The 24,298-nt window shown below is 41.4% G+C and overlaps 1 protein-coding gene across 8 annotated transcripts in view; it reads left to right on the top strand.

Moving 5' to 3' along the window:
* BBX (BBX high mobility group box domain containing) overlaps nt 1–24,298 on the top strand; it is a 199,704-nt gene that overhangs the window by 151,198 nt on the left and 24,208 nt on the right. For 4 of the 8 annotated variants that reach the window (XM_073306497.1, XM_073306468.1, XM_073306477.1 and 1 more), the window contains 5 exons: nt 2,603–2,683; nt 4,673–5,603; nt 6,626–6,764; nt 11,131–11,279; nt 18,685–18,774. In XM_073306497.1, coding sequence (XP_073162598.1) covers nt 2,603–2,683; nt 4,673–5,603; nt 6,626–6,764; nt 11,131–11,279; nt 18,685–18,774 — 1,390 coding nt within the window. The remainder of the gene's footprint in view (nt 1–2,602; nt 2,684–4,672; nt 5,604–6,625; nt 6,765–11,130; nt 11,280–18,684; nt 18,775–24,298) is intronic. The other 4 variants (XM_073306538.1, XM_073306507.1, XM_073306528.1 and 1 more) reach the window with 2 other exon arrangements.

The following is a 24,298-nucleotide window of genomic DNA, read 5'->3' as shown; positions in this document are numbered from 1 at the left end:
CATAGGAAAGTCCATATGCTTGCCCACAGAAGTGCAGAGTTGTAGCACAATTGAAGCAGAAGAGGAGACTGAGTCTGGCAGCGAGAAACTTGGATCTGAAACAAACATCCATGCGCTTTCTCTCGATGATTATTTAAGTAGGTCCATTCAAACCTAATTTAATATACAAACTAAAGGTAAGGTACAGACTCCAACTTAAATTTATAAAAATTCTGCACAAATCCTTCTTAAGATGCTCTGGCTGGGTCAGCCTGAATAGCCTGCGCTTGTGCCCACTACGGCACTATTCACCTTGCCTCTGTTTTTCTACTAGCCTTCTGAGGAAACTGTCATAGACTTTAAGCCCAGAAGGGACCATCATGATCCTCTAGTCTGACCTCCTGCACACTGCAGGCCACAGAACCGCACCCACCCACTCACTCCTGTAATAGACCCCTAACCTCTGGCTGAGTTACTGATGTCCTCAAATCATGTTTTAAAGACTTAAAGTTACAGAGAATCCACCATCTACACTAGTGTAAACCTGCAAGTGACCCGTCCCCCACGCACCACCTTGTGAGGTGCTGGTAGCAAACTTAGTAAATAATCCCAAGAGCAACATAAAAAGTCTTCTGCCCTTCCCGACTCCACGGTCGGTTCTTTCCCACTCTCCTACAGAGAGAGCTGACTGTCTGGGCTTTTCCCCTCTGGGAATCTCCCTTCTTCCAGGGCCAGTCACAGAGGCCAGATAGACTCCCTCCTGGAATCCTCCTCAGTCCTCCTCCAGGCCATCTGCCTGGGAGCTTCCCTTCTTCTGAATCTACCAGATAAACAAGGCCATCTGATTCCTAGCTGATCAGCTGGGAGGGTCACTGGTCTGCCACAGGTGATGCCGTGCCTAAGTCCCCTTGAAGGATCAGCTAGCCTGTGAAAAGCTCACAGGTTTTTTTGGTGTGGTTTTGGTTTTGTGTTCTCTGTGACACCTGAACCCAGTTGGACGCATAAAATATGAGAGATTCTGTTTAACTTGTGAATTTCTTAATTCTTTAATTACCACTGAGTGGGCAGATCAGGCATTAATTTGAAGCTGCCCTAACATGTTGTGTTCCTACCCCTGGAGTGATCCCCATCACTGCACGTTCATTTGGCAGGCATTTGTATCACACCATTGTAACCCAAACATCATGTGCTGTGTGCTGGAGAGGAGCAGGCTTCCCCACTGCCCACCCAGAGTGAGCCCTGAGCTCTGGGACCCCATCACCGGACTCTGGGACCCCATCATCGGAGCCCAATAAGTTGTTCGGGTTTGACCATACTTGCATTTCCCCCACTCTTCTTTATTTGTATGGATTAGAATCAAACTCTCAACTTCATCTCTCTGTTCTTTTAGATTGATTTTTGTCAGTATTATGCAAACAGTGCCAAAAATATATTTAAAAGTGAGCCAAATATGTTCATGTAAACTCTAGTAGTGGTTGAAGCAGCTACTTTTAGGGATACAATCTGATGACTGCTTGGAAAGCCATAGCCGTGCAGCTCAGCCGTGGGTTCCATAGAGATCTATGTCTCTACACAATCACTCTCTATCCTGTTTCCAGTCTAAGGTGAGGAGAACAGTGAGCATTTGCAACATCTCCGTGACTCAGTGCAGGGAGTCTGGTTCTACCACAAATAGCTGACAACCCTGGAGATAGTTTATGAGCCCTGCAGCCTCAACAGCTGACAGCTCAGGGCCATTGAAGAATAATTCAGAGTGATTAGGAGATTATGTGAATAGATGCAACCTCCTCAAGGATGTTGACTCCCAGTAGGATATTTTTGGTCTCTCTTCCTTCTATGGTAGTGATTTGGGGTGGGGGTCCTGTAAAGTAACTCTCATGGCTCCGGTGGTGGGGTTAGATGGAAAGACCAAAATGAGTGGAGAGTTGCTTGGGGATAGGATCTGTACCCCCCTTCAAATTCTGCACCTCACTCCACTGAAGCAGCTGTACATCCCCTTCCGCCATTGCAAGGCTGGTATAGAGCCTAACTGACGGCATCAGAGTTCTTGGAGTATAAAAATACCTGCTTTGCAGGAATGTTGAGGCCTCATGTTGAGATGCTTGGATTGGTGCTCTAATGCGTTTAGAAAGTGGTTGTGTTTTAGAGTCTTCCTCAACACTTCTTACTCAGGCTCCACTGAAGTACTGAAGATAAGCACTAAACTGATACAAGAGGAGAAAGGTACATTTAGAAACAGTTTGGGCTAGATTCTTCACTAGTGTAAACCAGAGCAGTTCCACTGACTCCAAGAAGCCAGCGGAGCTACAACAATGTACGTGAGCAGGAGAACTTGTCCTTTATGTCAGCCTTCTCCTAAATGATGCCCTGATTAATAAGAATCCAGAAGTCGAAAATCACTGTTAGTGGCGTTGTCTGAGGGCACTAGATTATTATTTATAAGGAGGAAAATCCAGCAATGAGCCCTTTGGATGTACCGTGAATGCAATTTTTTCTCACAATATGGACTTTTATGAATGTATGGCTGGAGGAAAAGTCACCCTTGTAAAAATTTTAAATTCAACACACTGGAAGGATGTATTGGAGAAGTAATGTTTTTTTCCTTCTTTGTTTTTTGCTTAAGATTTCCTCAAGTACATCCCATTCAGGCCCTCCTGACTTAACAAAGCAGTGTGGGACATCAGCGTTGTTTCAGTTGGCAGAGGTAATATTAAAATACTGGTGATTAATTACCACTGGTGCAGTGGGGAGGAGAAGCTAATAATGCTGACTGCCTGAGTCTAGCAGTCAGAACAGTGGCACCATCATAATTTATGCTTCTATAAACAACCGTACTAATTATCACTTGGGTGCGAAGAATCAAGATTTCCCTAGACTAACCATTAAAGCACAAGCTCTTAGTGCTACTGAGTTAACAGTAAAAAAGTCAGAACCTCTGATGGCAGAGGACTTATCTGATTTGTATTCAGAGTATTTTTAATGAACACTTCTGGGGTTTTATTCAGGTCAGGACATTGTCATTGCAAATACGTTTTAGAAGGCTTCAGTCACTTCCATTTATTTCTACTCTCATGCAGATTATATTAAAATGATGAATACATGTATGACTTCTGGAGGAACTGTGTTCTGATACGTTGCAGCTGACATCAGACTGTCCTTCCAGGAGTAGTTACAGTGAATGGTCCCGTTGTGGAAACATTTAAAGTTCTCTTTTTTTCTAAACCTTCCAAATCATAAGACCACATGCCATGAGTTAGTTTATAGCCTACAACACCCAAAACCCCTTTCATAGCCACACAGCTAAAGCAGTCCGAAGTCTTCTCTGCTGGTTATGTTACAAGCTTTAGAAGAAAAGGTGTAGAGCAGAGAAGAAGGGTTAAAAATGGAGTTGCTGTCACATGAACAGGATATTTTAAAGATTTAAGATTGAGATTTTCCAAGCCTCTTAGGAACTTGGAAAATTTCAGTTTATTTAAATAAACAGACTATGAGAGATTATTACCAGGATTTCTTTAGATACTATCTTCCTTAGAGCCAAATCTGAACTCATGAGCTAAGTTTTCTTTGACAAAAGTAATAATAATAAAAAGAATCAGGTCAGCCAAAGGATCTCTATTTTCTACAGATTTAACTAAAATTGAACCTATTGAACTGTAAAGCAGGTAAAATAGCAGGTTATGTGATTTTAAAAAGATGTGTGAGAAAAATAAAATGTTCAGTTTCATAGTGACAGGAGGCCCAGTGGATTCGTAAATTAGTACTAGGTATGGAGACTTCTAGGCCAATGGCTAAAATCCAGCCCAGGGGAGTGGTTCGAGTGGTTCTTTTGGTGACCTCTGTTAAAGGAGTTGGTGGTCATTTGTTTGTATGGTTTGGTTTGGTTTGTGTTTCTCTTAAAGTTTTGAACATCCTCCCAGAGGAAGCTGGTCTGACACTTGTGGTTACCCCTGCTAGCAGTCTTAGCAGAGAAGCCAAGGCATGGAGACTGTGAACTACCCTGTCAGGTCCTGCGCTGATCCCTCTGTCACTGCTGAGGACCAGTGGGAGAGCAGTTAGGAGAAGCTTGCACTTAATGCATCCTTTATGGTAGCCGTTCTGTGGGTAGATAGAGGGATTCGGCCTCCATTACTGATATCACCAGGAAGGTTGGCTCCAAGGTAGTAACACTTTACATTTCTGGTGTTGAAGAGGCTTGTGATTTCAGAGGATTTTTCTGTATCATGTAAAAGAAATTTAAAGGTTTTGTTTTGGTTTTTTACTTTGTTTTGCAAATTGAATAAAGAAAAAAATGATAGTATCAAGAATTGGTTAAATTCTTCATTCACTGGTATTTGAAAGTAGGAACCAGAATGATAAGGAGCGGGTGGAATAGTTTGTAGGTTACCTGGTTTACTGATGGTGGGTTATATCGAACTGTACCACTGCATTTATGGTACTATTTGTGTATTTTCAGAGGATGTCATGGGCATCTACAGCCTGATTCAGGTGTCTTTCCCTCAGACCTGGAGATCATACAGCATACTATCCTGAATGGGGGGATGTTTTAAGTACTGTCCTGAATGCAGGGGGCTTCTTTCCTAAATCAGGGCCTTAGATAAGTGCCCCTTTCTAGCATTTCTGTAAATCAAAATAATTAAATTGAATGAGAGTGGCATTTAATTGGTGGTGATTGGATGTTTTAAACTTGTTTTAGATGTGCCTTGCATCAGAGGCGGTAAAAGTGAAAGAACCTGGGAAGGTGAAAGTGGAAACATCAGTGGATGTGAAAGCAGAAGCTCCAGAGGAAGTGAAAGTGAAAGAATTGGAGAAGGTGAATGTGAAAGACTCACAGGAAGTAAAAGTGGAAGAATCTGAGATGGTGAAAAATCAAAATGACGAAAAGACAAAAACTGAAGAGTCGGAGAAAGTTACAAAATGCAGTCACTTTACTGATCCGGCAGCAGACAGCAGTACTTTAGAGATAAATGATAGTACCAGTGCAAAGGATCACACATGTCATTCTCAAGAGCTGTCACTTGCTGACTTTAATACCCTGGGGCTGAGCAAACCAGAAAAGATAAAAAAGAAAAAGAAAAAAAATAAGCTGGACCGGCACACAAACGAAAAATCCAACCCTAAGAAGGCTTGTAAAAAGAGGCAGTCCTCTGAGTCTGATATTGAAAGTGTCATTTATACTATCGAAGCAGTTGCAAAGGGCGACTGGGGTGCAGAGAGATTCGGCGAAATCCCCCGGAAGAAGGTCCGTCCTGCCTCAAACATGAAGGGAAGTGTGTTGGACACAAAGTCACCAAAGAAAAAAGTGAAATCAAAAGAGAAGAGAGCATCAAAGGAGAAATCCTCGGAGACCACCAAAGAATCAAAGCCTCCTGACTTTCTTAGTATTACAGCCAATATGGAGGCGCCTTGTGAGGTACCTGACAACATAAAAGCAGAACCATTGACCCCAACAGAGGATGTGGTACCGCAGAGTTTACCTGGACAGGTCAAAACAGCAGACAGTGACTGTAATAAAAAGATTGAAACCTGTGGCTCCAGGAAATCAGAGCGATCTTGCAAAGGTGCTCTTTATAAGACTCTGGTGTCAGAGGGCATGCTCACGTCCCTGCGTGCTAATGTGGACAGAGGTAGGTGATTTTTGCCATTTATTTACAGAGGGAGAGAAAAATAAATCAAAAGGTGTTATATTGTGTTTGAACAACATCTCTCTCTTGGTCTGCCATTAATTAGGTGCGGGCTTGTAACGCAACCAGTGATTTATTTGATTCAATTAGTAGACATATTTCCTTCCCCTTTACTGCATATCTGATTGCAAGATATAGTCTTTAAAGCACATTTCACTTTAAAGATACATGTGTTAACAGGTCAATCTGCTGGTTTGGGCAGGGCTTGCATTTTTATATAACCCTGACCAGCTGCACTAGAGCATTGGTTGCCTATATGAAGAAATGCTGTTGGTCTATAGGCATAACTCTGAATCCTTTAAGAGGTAATGTGTCTCTCACTCCTTTCTGGTGTATATTCTGGTCCCCAGATAAGGTACACCACCCAAAGAATAGGGGAGGGATCTAGAAACAGTGTGTAGTTCGTTCATTCAGGATAGAAGTAGGGAGATCACATCTGTCATCAGTTTCCAAATTTAGCATCTCCGTTGTTAAAAGTGGATGATGATGATGATCAGAATTTGAATGGAAAGATTAATTTGGGTTTAAAATATGTGATGTATCTTTTCAGTAGGATACATTTAAAAGCATTTCTCTGAGCAGCAAATCGAAGATGAAAATCTGAACAGCCAAATTGAAGCGAGAACCCTTGAGGTTACTTTTCCTTTACATTAAATCTGTGAAACCTTTTCTCCTTCATTATACCTCTGCAGATCCACACTGTAGGGGTCCTGCAGCTTAGCAGAAGGTTCCAAAAGTTGGCTCTTTTAAGGTAGTAAATATGGGTAAATCCAGTTGCTACCAGGTAACCTTCTTAATCCTTAGGAACCTAAGTTGGCACAGAATCCATTTTAGAAACATGTGAAGAGTCAGTCAGCAGAGCAGCAGAAATTGCACTGTTGAGTGACTCTTGATATACAGGATCCTTGTGAGTCCAGTGCCACAGGTTCCATGGTGAAAGTAAGAATCTTTTTCCTCTTTCCTAGGCAAACGAAGCTCAGGAAAAGGCAACTCCTCAGACCACGAAGGATGCTGGAATGAAGAAAACTGGGCCTTTTCCCAAAGTGGGATGAGTGGGAGTAAAAAGCTGAAAAAAACTAAGCCAAAGGAAGAATTTGTTCTGGGGTAAGTTGATGTAACTCACGTGAACAGAGTTTTGCACAAGCATGATTTGTTTCCAATCTACAGGAATGGATTTGGTTGTCATAGTAAAAGTAGATAACTGTGCACATTCCACTGAAAAACAGGATAATATAGTATGTAGGGCACAGGACTGGGAACCAGACCATCCTGTGTCCAGGTCTGGTCTCTGATTCGGTTTAGCTTTAGGCAAGCTGCATAGATCAAAACTGTCAAAATGGACTCTGATTTTTCAGTGCCACATTTCAGACCACTTGAGGCCTGATTGTTAAAGGTGCTGAGCACTCCAAACTGAAGTTAAAGCCAATGAGAACAGCGGTTGCTCGCCACCTCTGTAAGTCAGGCCCAAGCTGTCTCAAGCTAGATACTCGCAATTAGAGCGTGCGTCTGAAACACTCAGCACTCACCTCTCTGGGCTTGATTCTGTCTTCTCACTGATTATTAAACCAATCTAATTCCATTGTGATCACTCTGATTTACACCGATATAAATCGGAATCAAATAATTATTTCCACATTTCTAAAATAAGCACAATATTTACCTAGCTAAGAGGTGATGTAGAGGGTTAATTTAATTTTCAAAGAAACATTATTTAAAGTTCTAAGTAGGCGCTTCATCAACTGGAAAAAGTGTTACTTTTTACCCCCCAAAAAGGAGATAATTTGACAGTGCTCCTTTCACTTATTTATTATTTTTATTATTGTAGCACCCAAGAGTTGTTATTTTCCTTTGTAGGCATTGTTCTAAGGCAGTGGAGGGTAAATAAATCATTATCAGTCAAGGAGGCAACTACTTGAATAGGAGATAAGCTGGTTAAGGCAGTGGAATAATCAGTAGAGAAATAATTATTAATTACTCTTAAAAATTAATGCTTTTGCAGATCTACACAGAAGTGGCTCTCAGGAATATGAATAGCAATTCTCCTCATAGCACTAACAGATTTACTTAACTTCAGCGATAGTGGTGAAAAATCTATTTAGCCATTCATACTTTGCAAATCCTTGGATATTTCTAATTATCTGAATTCAGAGGGAATAAATTGGATTAAAGGGAATAGATTCTCTTCATATTTCAGGCTTAAAGTTTTAATATGTTTCTTTTGTGTAGGTTTATAGTAACATTTTTCATAACCTAATGTATCTGAAATTTAGTTGTAATGCACTTAGAGCAAGGACATTAAATATTGCAAATCTCAAGGTGGTGTTATTACCTGGTATACACTTCGCAAAGTAATGCTGCACTTTTATTATTCTCAGTACATACTGTCCTCGTCAGTGATACCGAGATTTTGTAAAGATCTTCTCATACTGCACAATGTTCCATTAAAAAGTTAACCAGCTTTCCATTTATTTAATTCCATTAAAACTTTAAGTCAGTTTGAGAAGATGATGAATTCCACAGCCCCTCAGCTAATCTAAAAAATGTAGATGCAAATAATTTATTCAGAGTTTGCCAGTTAAAAGTTTTGAATAATGTATTTGACAAATATTGTGCTACCATCTGTACAACTGGTTAGATAATGAAGATATATATGTGAGGATAACTTATTTCCTGACTCAGCAGTGTTGTTCATTACTATTATTCAACCAGTTCTGATAGAAGAAATCTTTATAATACACGGATTTAAGATTTTTACTAACAGTTCAAGAAACTATGGGTATGTCTCCACCACAGCAGCGCACCCGTGGTGCTGCAGCTCTACCTCTGTCACTCGGTAGTGTAGTTGCTTCCTACGTTGGCTGAAGGGGGTTTTCTGTCGATGTAATTAATGCACCTCTCCGTGAGGCGGTAGCTAGATCAATGAAAGAATCCTTTCACTGACGTAGCCGTGTCTGCACTGGGGGTTAAATCAACCTAACTGTGATGCTCAGGATACAAAATTTTTCACAGCCCTGAATGGCATAGCTGGGTCAATCCAATCTTTAAGTGTAGATCAGACCTATATATTAAACATTCCTCTTCAAGGCTCTGCATACCTACATCTCTCCTCTTATTTCCTCCTCCCCCAGCCCCGCACACCTTGTTCCTCCCACCCTTCTCGCCTTGCAACTTCCTTCTTCTCCCAGACTCAGATTTGTACCTTTTCTTGCATTAGTTGCCCATTACCATGGGAACAATCTCCCTCTTCTTGTCTGCCAGGTAACCTCTGCCTTCTTCATATTAATTCTTTTTAAAATGTACTGATTCCAGGTATAGGGTTGCCAGGTGCCTGGTTTTTGACCGGAAAGTCCGCTCGAAAAGGGGACCTGACTGTGTCAGATCTACTGACCAGACACCCAAAGTCTGGTTACTGCGGGTGGGGGAGGCACTGAGTCATCACCTGCACCAGCCCCTGCTTACCTGGGGCAGCCTCTTACCTGCGACAGGTGGCTGCAACTCCCAGCCCCGGCTCCGCGGATGAGTCCCTCCTGATCCGGGCAGAGGTTGGGGAGAGGGGGAGGAGCAACAGGGAACAGCAGGGAAAGAGGAGCGAACAGGGGTAGGGCTTCGGGGGAAAGTGTCTGGTTTTTAAATATTACAAAGTTGTCAACCCTATCCAGGTATCCTCCCTACCGCCTTCTCCAGTGGCCACTCCCTACTGTTACATGCCATGTTTGTCTTGTCTGTCTTAGCTCCTGTCCTGTCATGAGCTCTGCAGAGGTAGTCCCAGGCCCTGTACCAGTGCAGGGGTCTGCCTATGTGAACGTCATTACAGGATCGGGGCCTTAGGTTGCAAACTCCTCAGGCCAGCTAATGTCTGTCTATATGTTTGTAAACCTCTGTATGTTTATGACACTATAATTGCTTTTTTAATAATTAAAATCACTGGCTTAGTGATGGCAGCACTCGCTGCTTCTTCCACGTCCCACATGCTATAAATTGTCTGTGACGATGGCTCTTCTGCTGTCAAAGTTGGGTTTGCTTGTTAGACCTGCACCCTCCCCCCGGGACCATAGGCAGGTGTGGTGGGAGTTGGGAAAGGAAATAGTACAGGGAGGGGAGAGCATATGTCAGTCATCAAAGCAACAGCTCTACTTACTTCATGGATGTCTAGATACCCATGTACAAAGTAGCATGGTCGCAGCACGGCCTGTTGCTTTTACTGACAAAACAGTTGCTGCGAACGAAATCTGTGTTTTGTAACTGAAACCACTGCTCTTCTACGTGGCTCTGATTGAACATCAGAGAAAGATGAAATACGTTTCTAACAAAAATACAGAATAATGGTTACGGGGATAAGTAAATCAACTCCAATTTGCGAGTTTCGTTGCCTGTAATGATGCTTCATTTGAGAGCTGTTTCAGAGAAAACTGAAAAACTCACGCTTCTGCCTTTCTTCCAGGCACACAGTGCTTAGAGGCAGTCTCACTAAGCATTCATGTTTACTCTCATTGTCTGCTGGTCTTTTATAGCAAGGAAAATTAGAGCTAGGAAAACTCAGACTTCTCATGTCAGCACCAGTTTATTATTAACAACAAAAACCACACAAGCTCAGGGGAGGGATAGCTCAGTGGTTTGAGCATTGGCCTGCTAAACCCAGGGTTGTGAGTTCAATCATTGAGGGGGCCATTTAGGGATCTGTGCCAAAAATTGGGGATTGGTCCTGCTTTGAGCAAGGGGTTGGACTAGATGACCTCCTTAGGTCCTTTCCAACCCTGATATTCTATGAACATATGTACAGGAGCTCTAGTCACCCTAACAACAGATACATTTACAAGCAATTAAAGTATCATGCAGTTGGCTCTGTGTAATAAAATAATTAATATATCACCAGATAAATGCAGCAGCCAGTCCAGTCCTGCTGCATCCCTAGCCCAATGCCCTCGGTTCTTCCCAGAAGCCTTATTGAAGAGCTGTGTATATTAAGTAGTTTGGTTGTTTATTGCTTGCTTGGCTTTTGTAAATTGTTTTTCCTCATAGTTTTGGCGGGGGGGAGGGGCATTGAGGGAGGGTGTGAGGGGGTGTGTGTGTGTGTGTGTGTGTGTGTGAGAAACCAATTAGAGCTTTAATATAAAGGCTCCCTTTATAAATAAAAAGGAGAAAATCTTTTAAAAAAATAAGTTGCCTTTTTCAGAAAACCTTTTTGTTCATAATCCAGTATTATTTACTCACTGACATTGGTGGCACTCTTTTTCAGTGTTTCTTTGTCCTCCTTTTCTGATCGATTAATCTCCCTCACGTGACAGATCAGGACTGAATGCCAAACACAGTCGTTCAATTTTTTTAAAATGTAGTGTATATATAAAATGACCTAACTGTGATGAGTTCAGGTATAAAAGTACCACTGAAGCTTATCGACCCAGAACCTGTTTTTAACTTTATCTGTGTGAACCATGTGATTGATTTTGTTTTTTTCCCTCCTTTTCTTTAGTTTAGCAAAATTGGAAGAAGAATTTGAAAAAAAATTCAACAGCCTCCCTCAGTACAGTCCCATTACGTTTGACCGGAAAAGCGTATCTGTTCCAAGGAAAAAGAAGAAGGTTGGAAGCTGCCCAGCGGAACAACCAAAATCCAACAAAGGTAAGGTGCTTTCTGAGGTACATTCATAATCCGTAATAGCTGCTGTGCTGGGTTCAGGAGTTATTTTCTTACCTCAGCATGCTTGCCTACATGTGAGGAATGTGGAGTCATTGTTGCTTTCTTCATCATGACAAAGTTGGTTATCGCCAGGACTTTCACAGGTTTTGTTTTTCCTTTTTTCCTTTTATTCATTGATTTAGCACGTTCTCACTCTGGAAATAAAACATTTCTGCAGTGATGCCTCCATTCTGAACCCTTTTAAGTCCAGTACTCAATCTCTCATGAGCAGAAACTTCCAGTTGTGTCATGTTCTGCTGCAGTTTGTGTGCGTATGCGCAGTTTGTGTAGGGTGGGTGAGTATCCTTTAGGGCTAATTCTTTGACCCGTGGTATTTATAATGTATGTGAATATAAGTGCATCAGGAAAGGAGGAATGATTGCCAATAATTCTGTTCTGCAGAGCTGAGGCAATAAGATGCTGAATACACTGGTAAAATGAGAATAACTCGTACTGTCTGATCACTGTGCTGGTGGCAGTAACTAACTACTTTTGCCAATCTAAGTACCTTGTTCAAACATACGTAGTTTTGTGCTGTTTGTATGACTCACAAGCAGCCAAATTACAATACATGGAACAGAACTGTTTATGATGTTGTTTACAGAGCATGCCCAATATAGTATTGATTTTGTATTTATGTAGGTAGAGATGGGCCGAGCAGGTTCTGGCAAAATTAGCCATTTGTCCATAATATTTACTGAGGCCTGATCGTTGCTAATTGCAACTGTATAGTTTGTATCTGAGATATCTACAAGTCTGACCAAGAACAAATGAACCAATACTATAACACAGTAATCTGGTGGTTTGTGACGCAGCACGTTTTGGGAACCAACTGCTAATTGGTGGTGGTAATCAGCAGTAACTTCCCTGATTTCTAGCAACAGAACACACTGTTCGGTGCTTTATTGACCTACTCATTTGTCTGGGTATCATGGGATATGTTCCATAGTCAAATAGTGAAAAGTTGAATTCTGCCCTTGGCTTTGTTAGCAAGTTGGTCTCATTCTCATCTCCGTTTTTGCAAAGCACAGTTGGAAAGCCTTGAATTTTTCCAGTCTCTTGTCTCAAGAGAAGACCAGCAATACAATTTCAGGTGTGTTACAGGTCAGGTATGAGTAGTGCTGGCAGAGCCCTCTGGGTAAGATTATAAGCACTTGCACTTGCCTATCCCATGGGTACATTTATACTTCCAGCTAGTGGTGTGATTCTCAGCTTGAGGAGACATACTCATGCAAGCACCAGTCAAGCTAGTGTGCTAAAAATAGAGCACAGGAGGAGGAGCTAGTTGCTCCAAATACATGCTAGGTTCTCAGATAGGTGTGTACTGTAGCTAGCTTTATTTTTATTGGATGTGTCTCTTTGAGCTGGATCTCACACCCCGATCTCGAAGTGTAGGCATACCTTGTGTCTGGCCAAACCACAGCTAACAGTTCCTCATTTCCATGAATACTAAATTCACTTGCAGCTATTGGGTGAGTCAGCACAGGTCCATTGTGGGCTGGCACTGAGATACCAAGAGGTAGAGCTGGTCAAAAATTTTCCTTCAGAGCAATTATTCCATTGAAAAACATCAATTCAACAAAATCAAAACCCGGGAACATGTTGATTTTGACATAATGTTGTCTGGAGGGGAAATAATTGAAGGGAAGCATTTCAACAGGGGAATGGAACACTTAGATATTTTGTTTCCAGATTTGTATATTTTAAAATTATATACAATTAAAAGATTATATATTAAAAAGTCTCAAAATTAAAAGGTTTGATCTGAACAAAAAAAAAATTTCAAACTTTCCACGTTTCATTCCAGTTCAGAACAACAACAAAACCCCCTGAAATTTTGCAAGTTCCCAAGGAATAGAAATTCCTAATTTCAGTCAGCTCTACTGAGCGGTGATTGTGCTGCCAACAAATGTATCAGATCAACAGAGATGAGTAGCTCAAGTATTGGCCACGCTGGCTGGAAGTGGATTCTGGGATACTGCAGATCATGTGAGGCAGGGATATGAAGCAAGCCGGACCCAACCATGTGCAAGAGAATTTTAACCATGTAAAAGATAACTGCCCCACCAAGGCTAACTTCGTTAAGCTGGATCCCAAACTTATCCTGTGATGTAGTGAGGGTATTGCCATGAGTAGTGGCAAGCTCTGGAGCCTAGACCCACTGTTTGCTTCCCAGATTTGCCTTTAAGTTAACAGCTGACCAGATAGCAACCTTTGCAGACGTAACAGTCTGTATATAGCAGGTCATCTATCAAATACTGACCTGAGAAACTGTCAGATGTGCATGTCTGTGAATGGGGTCTCGTGCATGCTTCTAATAAAGAAGCACATTAAGTGAAGCACATATAGTGAAAAGCCTTACAAAAATTATAGAAGAAAATTATAGAGATAGTTCTGAGGGGTACTTTTTTCCTGCGTTAGAACTCAAGCATTTTTCAAATGAATTGGAGAAGCACAATGGGTCCAGTCCAGTGGTTCTCAACCAGCGGTACGCATACTCATCTAGATATTTGCCTAGTTTTACCAATAGACTACAGAAAAAGCATTAGCAAAACTCAGTACAAGCTAAAATTTCATACAATGACTTGTTTATACAGCTCTATATATTATACACTGAAATGTAAGTACTATATTTATATTCCAATTGATTTATTTTATAAGTATGTGGTAAAAATAAGAAAGTAATTAATAGTGTGCTGTGACACTTTTTTGTATGTTTGTCTGATTTTGTAAGCACATAGTTCTTAAGTGAGGTGAAACTTGGGGGTACACAAGACAAATCAGACTCCTGAAAGGGGTACAGTCATCTGGAAAAGTTGAACTCCACTGATCTAGTGGATATGGCACCAGATTGGGACTTAGGAGACCTAGAATCTATTCTTGCCTTTTCCACTGACCAATTGTGTGCAGCTGTCTTCACTTCTCTGTACCTCTGGTTCTCCTTCCACCCTCTGTCTATCTTGTTGTTATAGACCATTCATCAGAGCAGGGACTGTCACTTACTGTGTGTTTGTACAGTACCCAGCACAATGGGGCCCCAGTCTTGGTTGAGGAGTCTAGGTCTGACTGTGATACACACGAGAAGTAATAATGATAGCACATAGGCCAGAGAAAGCTTGTTTAAGAACATTCTGTTTTTCTCTTGGACAAATGTCCATAGCTTTGTAGCGCACATGATAGACTTCCCATGTATTCTTAGTGACCAGTAGTTAGAGAAGTTTTCACAGTATCAGATCAGTGCTCCATAAACTGCCACTAAAAATTCAGTAAGTAGGCTTCAGTGTGACAGAATGGTTCCCAGGATGCTAGGACATGACAGATTATGTCATTTTTTCTTAAATAAATTTTTTTTTAAAAAGTAACTATTTCTTAATCAGGCCTTAAATACTTAAGAAATCACATACATTGCTTGTTTCAGTTGAAGACAATGGCGTTACATCAGTTTGTTGTAAAGCCGTTAACTTCAAATTGAGTTAATCTTGATTTATAACAGTCTAAACAAGAGGTGTTTCAGGCCTGATATGTCGAGTAATCAAAACAAGCAGGATAAGCAGGGCATTCAGCACATCATTCAAAATAGCTTTCTTCTCCAGTCACCTTTTCTTTCATTTGCCCCGAAGTGCCAATCCCTAATGAGCTGATTCCTTTTTTGCCTGTTGTGACACACCTCCAGCTCTGCTATTTAACTACACCCACCCACTGAAGGACACCAGAGTACACAAGCTGTGTGTATGGCTAAGGTACGTCTGAACGTTTTCCCCATAGGAAGCAGTTTCCTAAAATATGTTTTACTCCCGTGAGAGTGAACGATTATTTGATCTCCATGACTGGCTCCTTCCTTGGCCTCTACAATACTGATAACAAGGGTAACACTTGCACCCTGGGGTCTGGACCTGATATCATCATCTTAGTATTTCTTCCTTGTTTTGTTTGTTTATTTGAGTCCAAGAGTTTTGGTTCTTAGACTCATGGAATCATAGAAATGTAGGACGGGAAGGGACCTCAATAAGTCATCTAGTCCATTCCCCTGCACTGAGGCAGGACTAAGTATGATCAAGACCATCCCGCACAAGTGTTTGTCTAACCTGTTCTTAAAAACCTCCAGTGATGGAGATTCCACAACCTCCCTAGGTAATTGTCAATCGCATGCTAATATACTCACCTACAATACAAACTGCATCTGTAATTAGCTCATCAACCAACTAAATAGATTAACATGAAGGAATTTTTCATGGAATCAAGACTTTCTTACTGTTGGGCCATAGTATGTCACAAAAATGACCTGTTTTCGCCTTTACTCCACTTTATCCATGATCGCTGCTGAAGGATGATCTAGTGACTATTCGCAAAAAGAAAAGGAGTACTTGTGGCACCTTAGAGACTAACCAATTTATTTGAGCATGAGCTTTTGTGAGCTACAGCTCACTTCATCGGATGCATACTGTGGAAACTGCAGAAGACATTATATACACAGAGACCATGAAACAATACCTCCTCCCACCCCACTCTCCTGCTGGTAATAGCTTATCTAAAGTGATCATCCAGTTGAGCCATTTCCAGCACAAATCCAGGTTTTCTCACAGTATGCATCCGATGAAGTGAGCTGTAGCTCACGAAAGCTCATGCTCAAATAAATTGGTTAGTCTCTAAGGTGCCACAAGTACTCCTTTTCTTTTTGCGAATACAGACTAACACAGCTGTTACTCTGAAACTAGTGACTATTGCAACTGGCTATGTGAGAGGGAAGTGGGGAAAAATGGAACCCAGAATGAGGGGACAGAGAAGAGTTTCCTTTCCCTATCCCTGAAGTCCATGTCTTTCAGTTTCCATTTGAGAACAGATGTTTTCATGAAACCAATACCCATTGAGGGGGTTGCTTCAATTTTGTTTAGTTGTGATGAGCTGATTAGAAGGGATGGTAGAAAGAGGATCATAAACAAAACACATTCTTCATTCTGTGTAATATTTGTAAAGCGCATAACCTATTTCTGTGGCTTCCTTAGTCACTGCTTCTGTGCAGAATATCTGCTCCAGTGCTCAGCAATCTGTCTGACACTGCTGAGCTGTACTTTTCTATGCAGTGTTGGTATAAGATGCAAACTTAGAGTATAGTAGTATAAACCTCTGTACTAATTTATAATGTGCCACATATCCCAATAACCTCCTAGCTGAAATCACCCCTTTGGTCATTCCAAAAGCAATTTTTTTCATCTTTTAGGGCTTGGCCCTTCATTGGGATCTGCTAGCATGGAGCCCTGCGCCAATATTCAGTCCTGCTGGAGCCTTGGGGTGAAATCCTAACCTCATTGATTTTAGGGAGCCAGGATTTAAGCCCTCACCTTTCCCTCTGCCTGCCTCTGCTTTTCCAAGCCTGGCTTTGCTTAACCCTTTTCAACTTTTCTTTGCTGCTCATCAGCTCCACACCCCTTAGGAAACAGTTCTGTTGATTGATTTGTCTCTTTGTTGCTTTGGGTCAGGTCGTCATTCTGGGGCTTTCTTCTACTCTCCCTGTCGACACTCTGCACTCTTCAGTGTATGTCAACTGCCATGACTTTACACTTTTCTGTACAAACGTGCGTGGATCATGCTTACCCGTGCACTCCTCATGCTCCTGGTCTTTCCAGCTCAGTGGATAAGGAGTAGGACGACACGTGGTGGTGTTATACATGAAGACAACTCTTTTAAAAGGACAAATATCAGATTCTGTAAAAGGAAATCATGCCTTCATGAAAATCAAAGGTTGAAACAATTCTGTGGTGCTGACTAAATCTATTTATGGTGTTACTTCTGCCCCTTTTAACCAGTACAGTAGCTTAATAACAAGCCCAAGTACAGAGAGCAGATTTGTCTGCTCTTCTTTTGTTATTGGATATAAATAAACTTGTAGATAAGAATAGCTTTAACATTTTTTTCTCACTTTAGAATAACTTCCCATGTACTCTGGCATCCTGGCTTGCCATGGTAAAGAATGCAAAGCGGGCCAAATTCTGTGCTCAGTAATATGAATGCAACTGTACGCACTGAAGAAGGATTGAACTTGTGTAACTAATTTGACCTACTCTGTTGAAGTTATTTAACTTTTATCAACCAGTTATAATTAAATTAGTTCAGACTTAAGCTAAAATTACCCATGATGGATACCAACTGAGGACTGTCCTTTTTTGCATAGTGCTGTAACTTTTAGATTGTGACTTCTAACTACCATATCAAACTAAAAAAATTGACTGTTGGCAGGAACTTCCCAAACCAAAGTGCATAAGCACCTTACAGTTTCCAACTTTCTTGCTTGATTATACTGCTTTTATCTTTACATGTAGGTATGAGAATCCATATTTAAATATAAATAATTATAGTTAGGCCTTCTCTATGCTACCCTTTTCACTTTCATATTTCCTGCTAGTGGAGCTGTATTGGTGGCAGCAATGATGGAAGACTTCGATGGGGGGTTGGAGGAAGACCAGTATAGATAAAGTTGGCAGTATGTAGTTCTGCTGTTAGCTTGAAATTCCAGGACTTAAAATATTCGTGGTGTGTGTATTTTAAAGACAAGTAGGTGAGGTGGTTTTTGCAGCTAGGAGCATGTTCAAGTGAATTACTATCAAATCAGATGCAAATGGAAAGTACTCCATCTTGTAAAAACCACAAGTTGTCATTTCATATACCGTACCTCTCTGAATTCTTCTAAGGGGGGTCCAGTCTGAAGCTAGCATGAAGACTAGGTTCCCTGCTTCTTTTTTGGAGGTAATGCTTTACAGTGCACTTCTGCTCTGAAAAGTGACTCCGTAAAAATGGGATTGCAGTGGAAGGGTTACCTGTTTGTTGTGTCTTGGCCACTTCCATGTTATTTACCAGTCGAAAGACGTTTTTCTAACTGCCAGTGCTCAAACTTCCCTGAGATATTTGGGCACCATCCTAAGTAATAAAAATTCTGCAGTCAGAACTGAGGATGATGCATGAGCCAGGAGAGACTCCAGCTCCCAGAGCTGCGTTAGCTCTGCAATTAGTAAAAACTTACTTTTGTCACTGAAACCAAAGAGCTCTTACTCTGAATATACACAGAGAGCAGATGTTTGGAGGGAAAGGGGGCTATTTTTATGTAGTCAACTTTTCTTGTCATCCTCACTCTCTTAAACTATATTGGTATCTTTCTTACATGTTAAAGTAGAATGATCCAATGCCTGCTGAGGTCAATGGAAAGTTTCCATTAACTCCCGTGGGTGTTGGATCAGGCACTACACTGTAAAGTGAAGTGGCATGCTGTAGGGGTAGTTATATTCTACATGCTATAATTGTTTTGCTGTATAAAAACTTCTAATTAAAAATATATTATTATTAATATTGTCTGTAGGTTCATTCCAGTCTCAGAAAAAGAACTTATTCCACAAAATTGTCAACAAATATAAGCACAAAAAGGAGAAGCTTAATGTTCCGGAAAAAGGTACTGGTGCATTACTCAGTCAAGGCTTCTGGCCACCTTCTTTCTGAACTCAGTCTTGGGTAATGCTTCCGTGCGGAGGATACTCAGTTCTGTATCCCTTTCACTCTTCTGGGCCCTTACCTCACTTTCTGTCTGCTTCAACTTCACCAGCTTCTGGCTCTGGCAATATCTTCCTTTGTTTCTATATTTTAAAAAAGCTGATTAATTGAAGACCTCCCCTCATGATCATTCCACCTCTTCTGCTTAAATCTCACCTTCCCCTCTACCATCAGGAGCTGAGTTGTTGAAACCAACCCTGAATTCTTTTAACCTGCCACAGCTCTCTAATGTTGGCTGCTTCTGTCACCATCCCCGCTATAGCAGACACAGTCTTGAATACTGCTCTGCCAAAACTCTTATTTATTGTCTCATCTCATTGCCTCTTGACTGGAGTAACACCTGCTTTAATTTCCCTGTATCTCAGTTCTACAAACTACAATTGTCCAAAATGTGACCTTTTTTCCGCACCAGTACCCAAGAATATATCCCCCTTGCCCACCCTCCATCTTCAGAAATTTTTACTGGCTTCCTATTCTTTAGAGAATCCAGTTGAAAATCACCTTCCTAGTCTTCAAGTTCCACCATGTATTTGCCCCTCCCTCCACCCAGCCCCCTCCAGCTCTCCAAAATCATTTCTGTCTCTGTTCTCGGGGTCTGATCCTGCATTTCCAGCACTCTCAAAACCTCCATGGGAATTTTCAAGTGAACAAGTTGTGCAGAGTCAGAGTCCAAACTGTTGACCAAGTTTTTCACTAGATAATTTTTTTTCCTTTAGTCTTCCCATATCCATTTGGTCTTTCACCAGTGGGCAGGAGATTCCTCTCCCATGTCGACCCCTCTGTTTTCCCCAGTCTGACTCCTGACCCTCTTTCTCAGATAATGCAATTTAAATCCTACTCCCCAACTCTCCCCATTTCCCTGTGCTTAATCCCTCTCCCTGGAGCTTGGCCATGGTGCCCCTCTTCATTCATGCCCTGTCACATCCACCGATGTTGTTGTGCCTGTGTGCTACATTGTGATCTCTGTGGCCTATTTGTGCTATATTGGAATGCTTAGACTGTACCCAGCTGTGAAGCATTCAGTGATAAAGAAATTTTGTGTGATCAGTGGACAGTATTTTGTGTGGACAGTATTTGCACAAGTATATGTTGTGGTGTTGTTTACAAGAAGTAAGTACCTTTCTTAAAGGCTAGATGTGAGACTGAGTATTGGTATAATAATATGAGGGTACAGTTCTTACTAAGTACCTTTCAAATTACCATGCCTAAATTATGAATGAGTTGTATAGTCATCTGCTAGGAAATATGTTTGTTTTGTTGAATTCTCATGAGCAAAAATAGGGGAACCATTGAATAAATATATGAGTAAAAAAAATAAATATCTTCATATCCACAACCGAAAAACACAAAATCCTCCAAAAGCACTTTGATTAAAAGCACTTTGATTTTAAAATTTTATTTCTGATACAAGGTGAAATACACATTGTAATAAAGGGCTCGATCCTGGCAGCTGTTAAGCACACTGGCCCCAGTCCAGGAAAACACTTAAGCGTGTGAGTCCACTGCTTAAACATTAAGAATGTGCGTTAATTGTTTTGCTGGACTGAGGCCACATTGATTAGCTCCATGCAGGGTTGAATCTTAAAGTGAGGAAAACGTGGAACTTCACAACATTGTTTATTTGTCATATAAAGGTCATCGGGGAAAGAACTGTGTGACTCTCTTATGGTAATGGAAAGCTGTGTGCTCTACTATTAGAATTCAAGACTGGGATTAAGAGGATCTGGATTCTGGGTCAAATTTTCAGAAGTGAATTGGGCATTGCGGATTCTAAGTCCCATTGACTTTCAATAAAACTCAGACCCTTAATGGGCCAGATTTACAAAGGTATTTAGGTACCCAAGATGGAGATAGGTGCCTAGTAGGATTTACAGAATTACTAAGTGCATAACGCCCATTGAAGTCACCTGCTTTTAGGGGATTTTCAAAATCCCCCTAGGCACCTATGTGTAGCTTCAATCACCTAAATACCTTTGTAAATCTGGCCCTGAGTGCCTAAGTCACTTTTGCAAATGGAATTTAGGAGATTAAATCACTTAGACACTTTTGAAAATTGTATCCTCTATTTCCAACTTGGCCATTGGCTCACAGTGTGACTTTAGCCAAGTCATTCTGACTTTGTGTGCCTCAACTTCCTTATGTGCAAAATAAGAAAGAACTTTACCAACCTTTTGTAAAATCTTTTGGAGATCTTTGGGTGAACAGCTCAGCAGGCTTAGTCTTTTTTTATGTTTCTATCCAGAAATATTGGAATCCAAGCAGAAATGGAAATAGTTTGAAAAAAGAAACACATGAGCAGTACAGGCAGGGAGCAAATAATTGATTTCTTAATTTTGTGTGATTATGAGCACACTCTTAGCCCAGTCTACCCTGAGCTGCTTTTTAAAATGCCCTGCCATTATAGTATCACCAGTTCTACTGGTGTGAGTTCTAGTGTAGACAGGGCTCTGGCCATCCATTGGCATTTTTACCAGTGTCTCCTAGACATGCTCTGTGCAGGAATAGACCATTCTTAAAAATCTGGCACCTTGTCTACCCTAGAAATCCAGTGGAAATGCACTGGTACTAGGGCTTAAAACCTCTCACTACTGCAAAAGTTCAGTGTAATTACAGCCTTGGGACAAAATGATGCCATCTCACCCATGCTGTCCAGTCCTTTATAGTAAAGGCTCCATGCATTCCTAGGCAAGCTGGGCCTAATTTTTTTCAGCAAAGCCCTGGATTCTGCATCGTTCTGGTGTAGCAAACTTGAAAATCTGTAGCAGTTTTAATTAAAAACCTCTAATTTTTTTAATGTAAATAATCAAATATTATAATGAGTAATTTCCCCTTGTGTTGAATTTGGTATGAAATGTTGTTAGTTTGTGCTGGCCTCGTTTTCTGTGTCGCAGATTTTTTGTATTGACAAACACAACTGCATTTAAAAAATGGAAGTGGGGGAAACCGGATGTTTTGAAAAGTAGATCAGGGACAGGGGGGCTTTTTGCCACTGGGGAGGCATGGGAGGTAGTTTGTGATTGTGGGATGTGACCTTTAGCTGGATGTTTCTACTAAAAAAAAAAAATAATAAGCCGTGAAAGAGTTAGCCGTATTGAAACGTAAACACTTGCCTTTAGGTTTTAGATTTAACGTCTCGGGGACATGAATGGGGCAGTTTACACCCCTCAGATGTTTGGGGTGTATGTTGTTTCAAGTTCACTCCTAGTTCATGTTTTCAATATTTTCTTGGCAACCAGGAGAGCTAGAAAAGCGTGTGTTTGTGTAATAGATGTCGTTTTGTTGTCATGTCATAACCCCGTTGTGCTAGGTGCTGTACAAACACAGAATAAAAAGACTGCCCCTGCCTTCAAAGAGCTTACTGTCAAAATAAAAGACAAGAAAAAAGCGTATAGATACAGACAGGGAAGTCCAAGGAAACTGTGAGACAGCATTGTGTAAATAGGATGGATACAAGGTTGGGGGGAAAGTAGAACACAAGCAGAGTGAACAATGGAAGGGCAGCAAATGTCGTGTTGATGCGATATTTTTTTTATTTTGGGGTGAAGGGTTGGTTACTTAGAAAGGGATCCGCTAACTGGAAAGTAAACGGAAGAAAAAGGAATCAGGGGAACAAGTGTAGAAGGAAGCTCAGCAGAAGAGACTCCGAGGAGGGTGCCTCTATATTGGCACAAACAACCAATCAGCACAGGACAGTGAAAGTCAGAGAACATACTCCAGGTTTCAGTGGAGTGTCCAGAAGTTGGAAGGCTCCTGCATTGGCTGCTTCTGGTCCTCTACCAGGTAGAGTTTCTGGCAGGCTTCTCTCTATAGCAGTAGTGTGCAAACTTTGCCAGTCACGCTCCCCCTTACCATTCATGGAATTTGCCACGCCTCCCCCTCCATTATCTATCATCTGAAACTGTTTGTTTGTTTTTTGGAAGGGCTCTACCCTGTAGCAGGACTGGGATCCTGCTTCCATAATAGCAGGAGCAGGATAAAAATTCAACAAACCATGCACAAGCAGTTGGAGTGGGTATTGTGGGACGGGAACAGGATTTAAAAAATAGTCCTGCTGCGCTGCAGAGAACGTGATCGCCCCTGGCTGCCCAGCTCTGAAGGCAGCAGCACCGCAGAAGTAACTCTGGCAGTGCTGGCAGCGACACGGCCTTCAGAGCTGGGTGGCCAGAGAGCAGCGGCTGCTGGCCGGGGCGTTGGTGGTGTTTGCGATGCGGAAGGACTATTTTTTTTATAATATATCCTATGTAAATGTACAAAATACCCATTCTGTTTTTATCCTGCTCATAATATTATGGCAGAAGGTCCTTCAGGACCCCAGTTTCTTCGTGCCCTCACCCCCAAAGAACCTCTTGCACCTCTTCCCCTCCGCCCCCCCTGCTCTATAACCCACATGGCCGGGGGGAGATTCTGTTTGGGGGGTGGGTGGGTGGCGGTGCGGTGCAATGCAAGTGTGGAGTGCAATTCTGCAGCAAGGATAAACGCCATGGCAAATTCTGCAGCTGCAGGATCGTGGGATGTGCAGACCCTGTTTGCACTGGGCACTTATTTGGATTTTGTCTCATTTTAGTCATGTTGTACACGGTATTGCTAATACAAGCTATTTCTTCTTTGGGTGTGAAAGAGATTTCTTTTTTAATTCCAATAAAACAGTGGTACTAAGTAATTGGGAGTGGGAAGGGGAGGATAATACCACATCACCTTCCTAGCCACTGTCAGCCAGCTGTGCTTTGTAGACATAGTGGCAGAGGTGAGCCCTAAGGAAGCCTCGTGGGGAAGGGGATGAGGAAGGTGGGGATTACTCCCAACCACTGCACTGTAAAAGGGGTAGAGCTGAGCAATAAAATGGCAGATGAAATTCAATGTTGATAAATGAATCAACATAATCCCAACTATACATATAAAATGAAGTGGTCTAAATTAGCTGTTACCACTCAAGAAAGAGATCTTGGAGTCATTGTGGATAGTTCTCTGAAAACATCCACTCAGTGTGCAGCAGCAGTCAAAAAAGCAAACAGAATGTTGGGAATCATTTGGAATGGGATAGAGAATAAGAGGAAAATATCATAATTCTACTATATAAATCCATGATACACCCACATCATGAATACTGCGTGCAGATATGGTCTCCCTGTCTCAAAAAAGATATATTGGAATTGGGAAAGGTACAGAAAAGGGCAACAAAAACAATTAGGGGTCTGGAACAGCTTCCATATGAGGAGATTTAATAAGACTGGGACTTTTCAGCTTAGAGAAGAGACAACTTAGGGGGGATATGATAGAGGTGTATAAAATCAGATGACTGGTGGGGAGAAAGTAAATAAGGAAGTGTTCGATACTCCTTCTCATAACACAAGAAGTAGGGGTTAGCCAATGAAATTAATAGGCAGCAGGTTTAAAACAAACAAAAGGCAGTATTTCTTCACAGAAGG

The sequence above is a fragment of the Lepidochelys kempii genome, chromosome 1, assembly GCF_965140265.1.
Source record: "Lepidochelys kempii isolate rLepKem1 chromosome 1, rLepKem1.hap2, whole genome shotgun sequence".
Taxonomy (NCBI): Eukaryota; Metazoa; Chordata; order Testudines; family Cheloniidae; genus Lepidochelys; species Lepidochelys kempii.
This window is presented reverse-complemented; position numbering and strand designations above follow the sequence as displayed.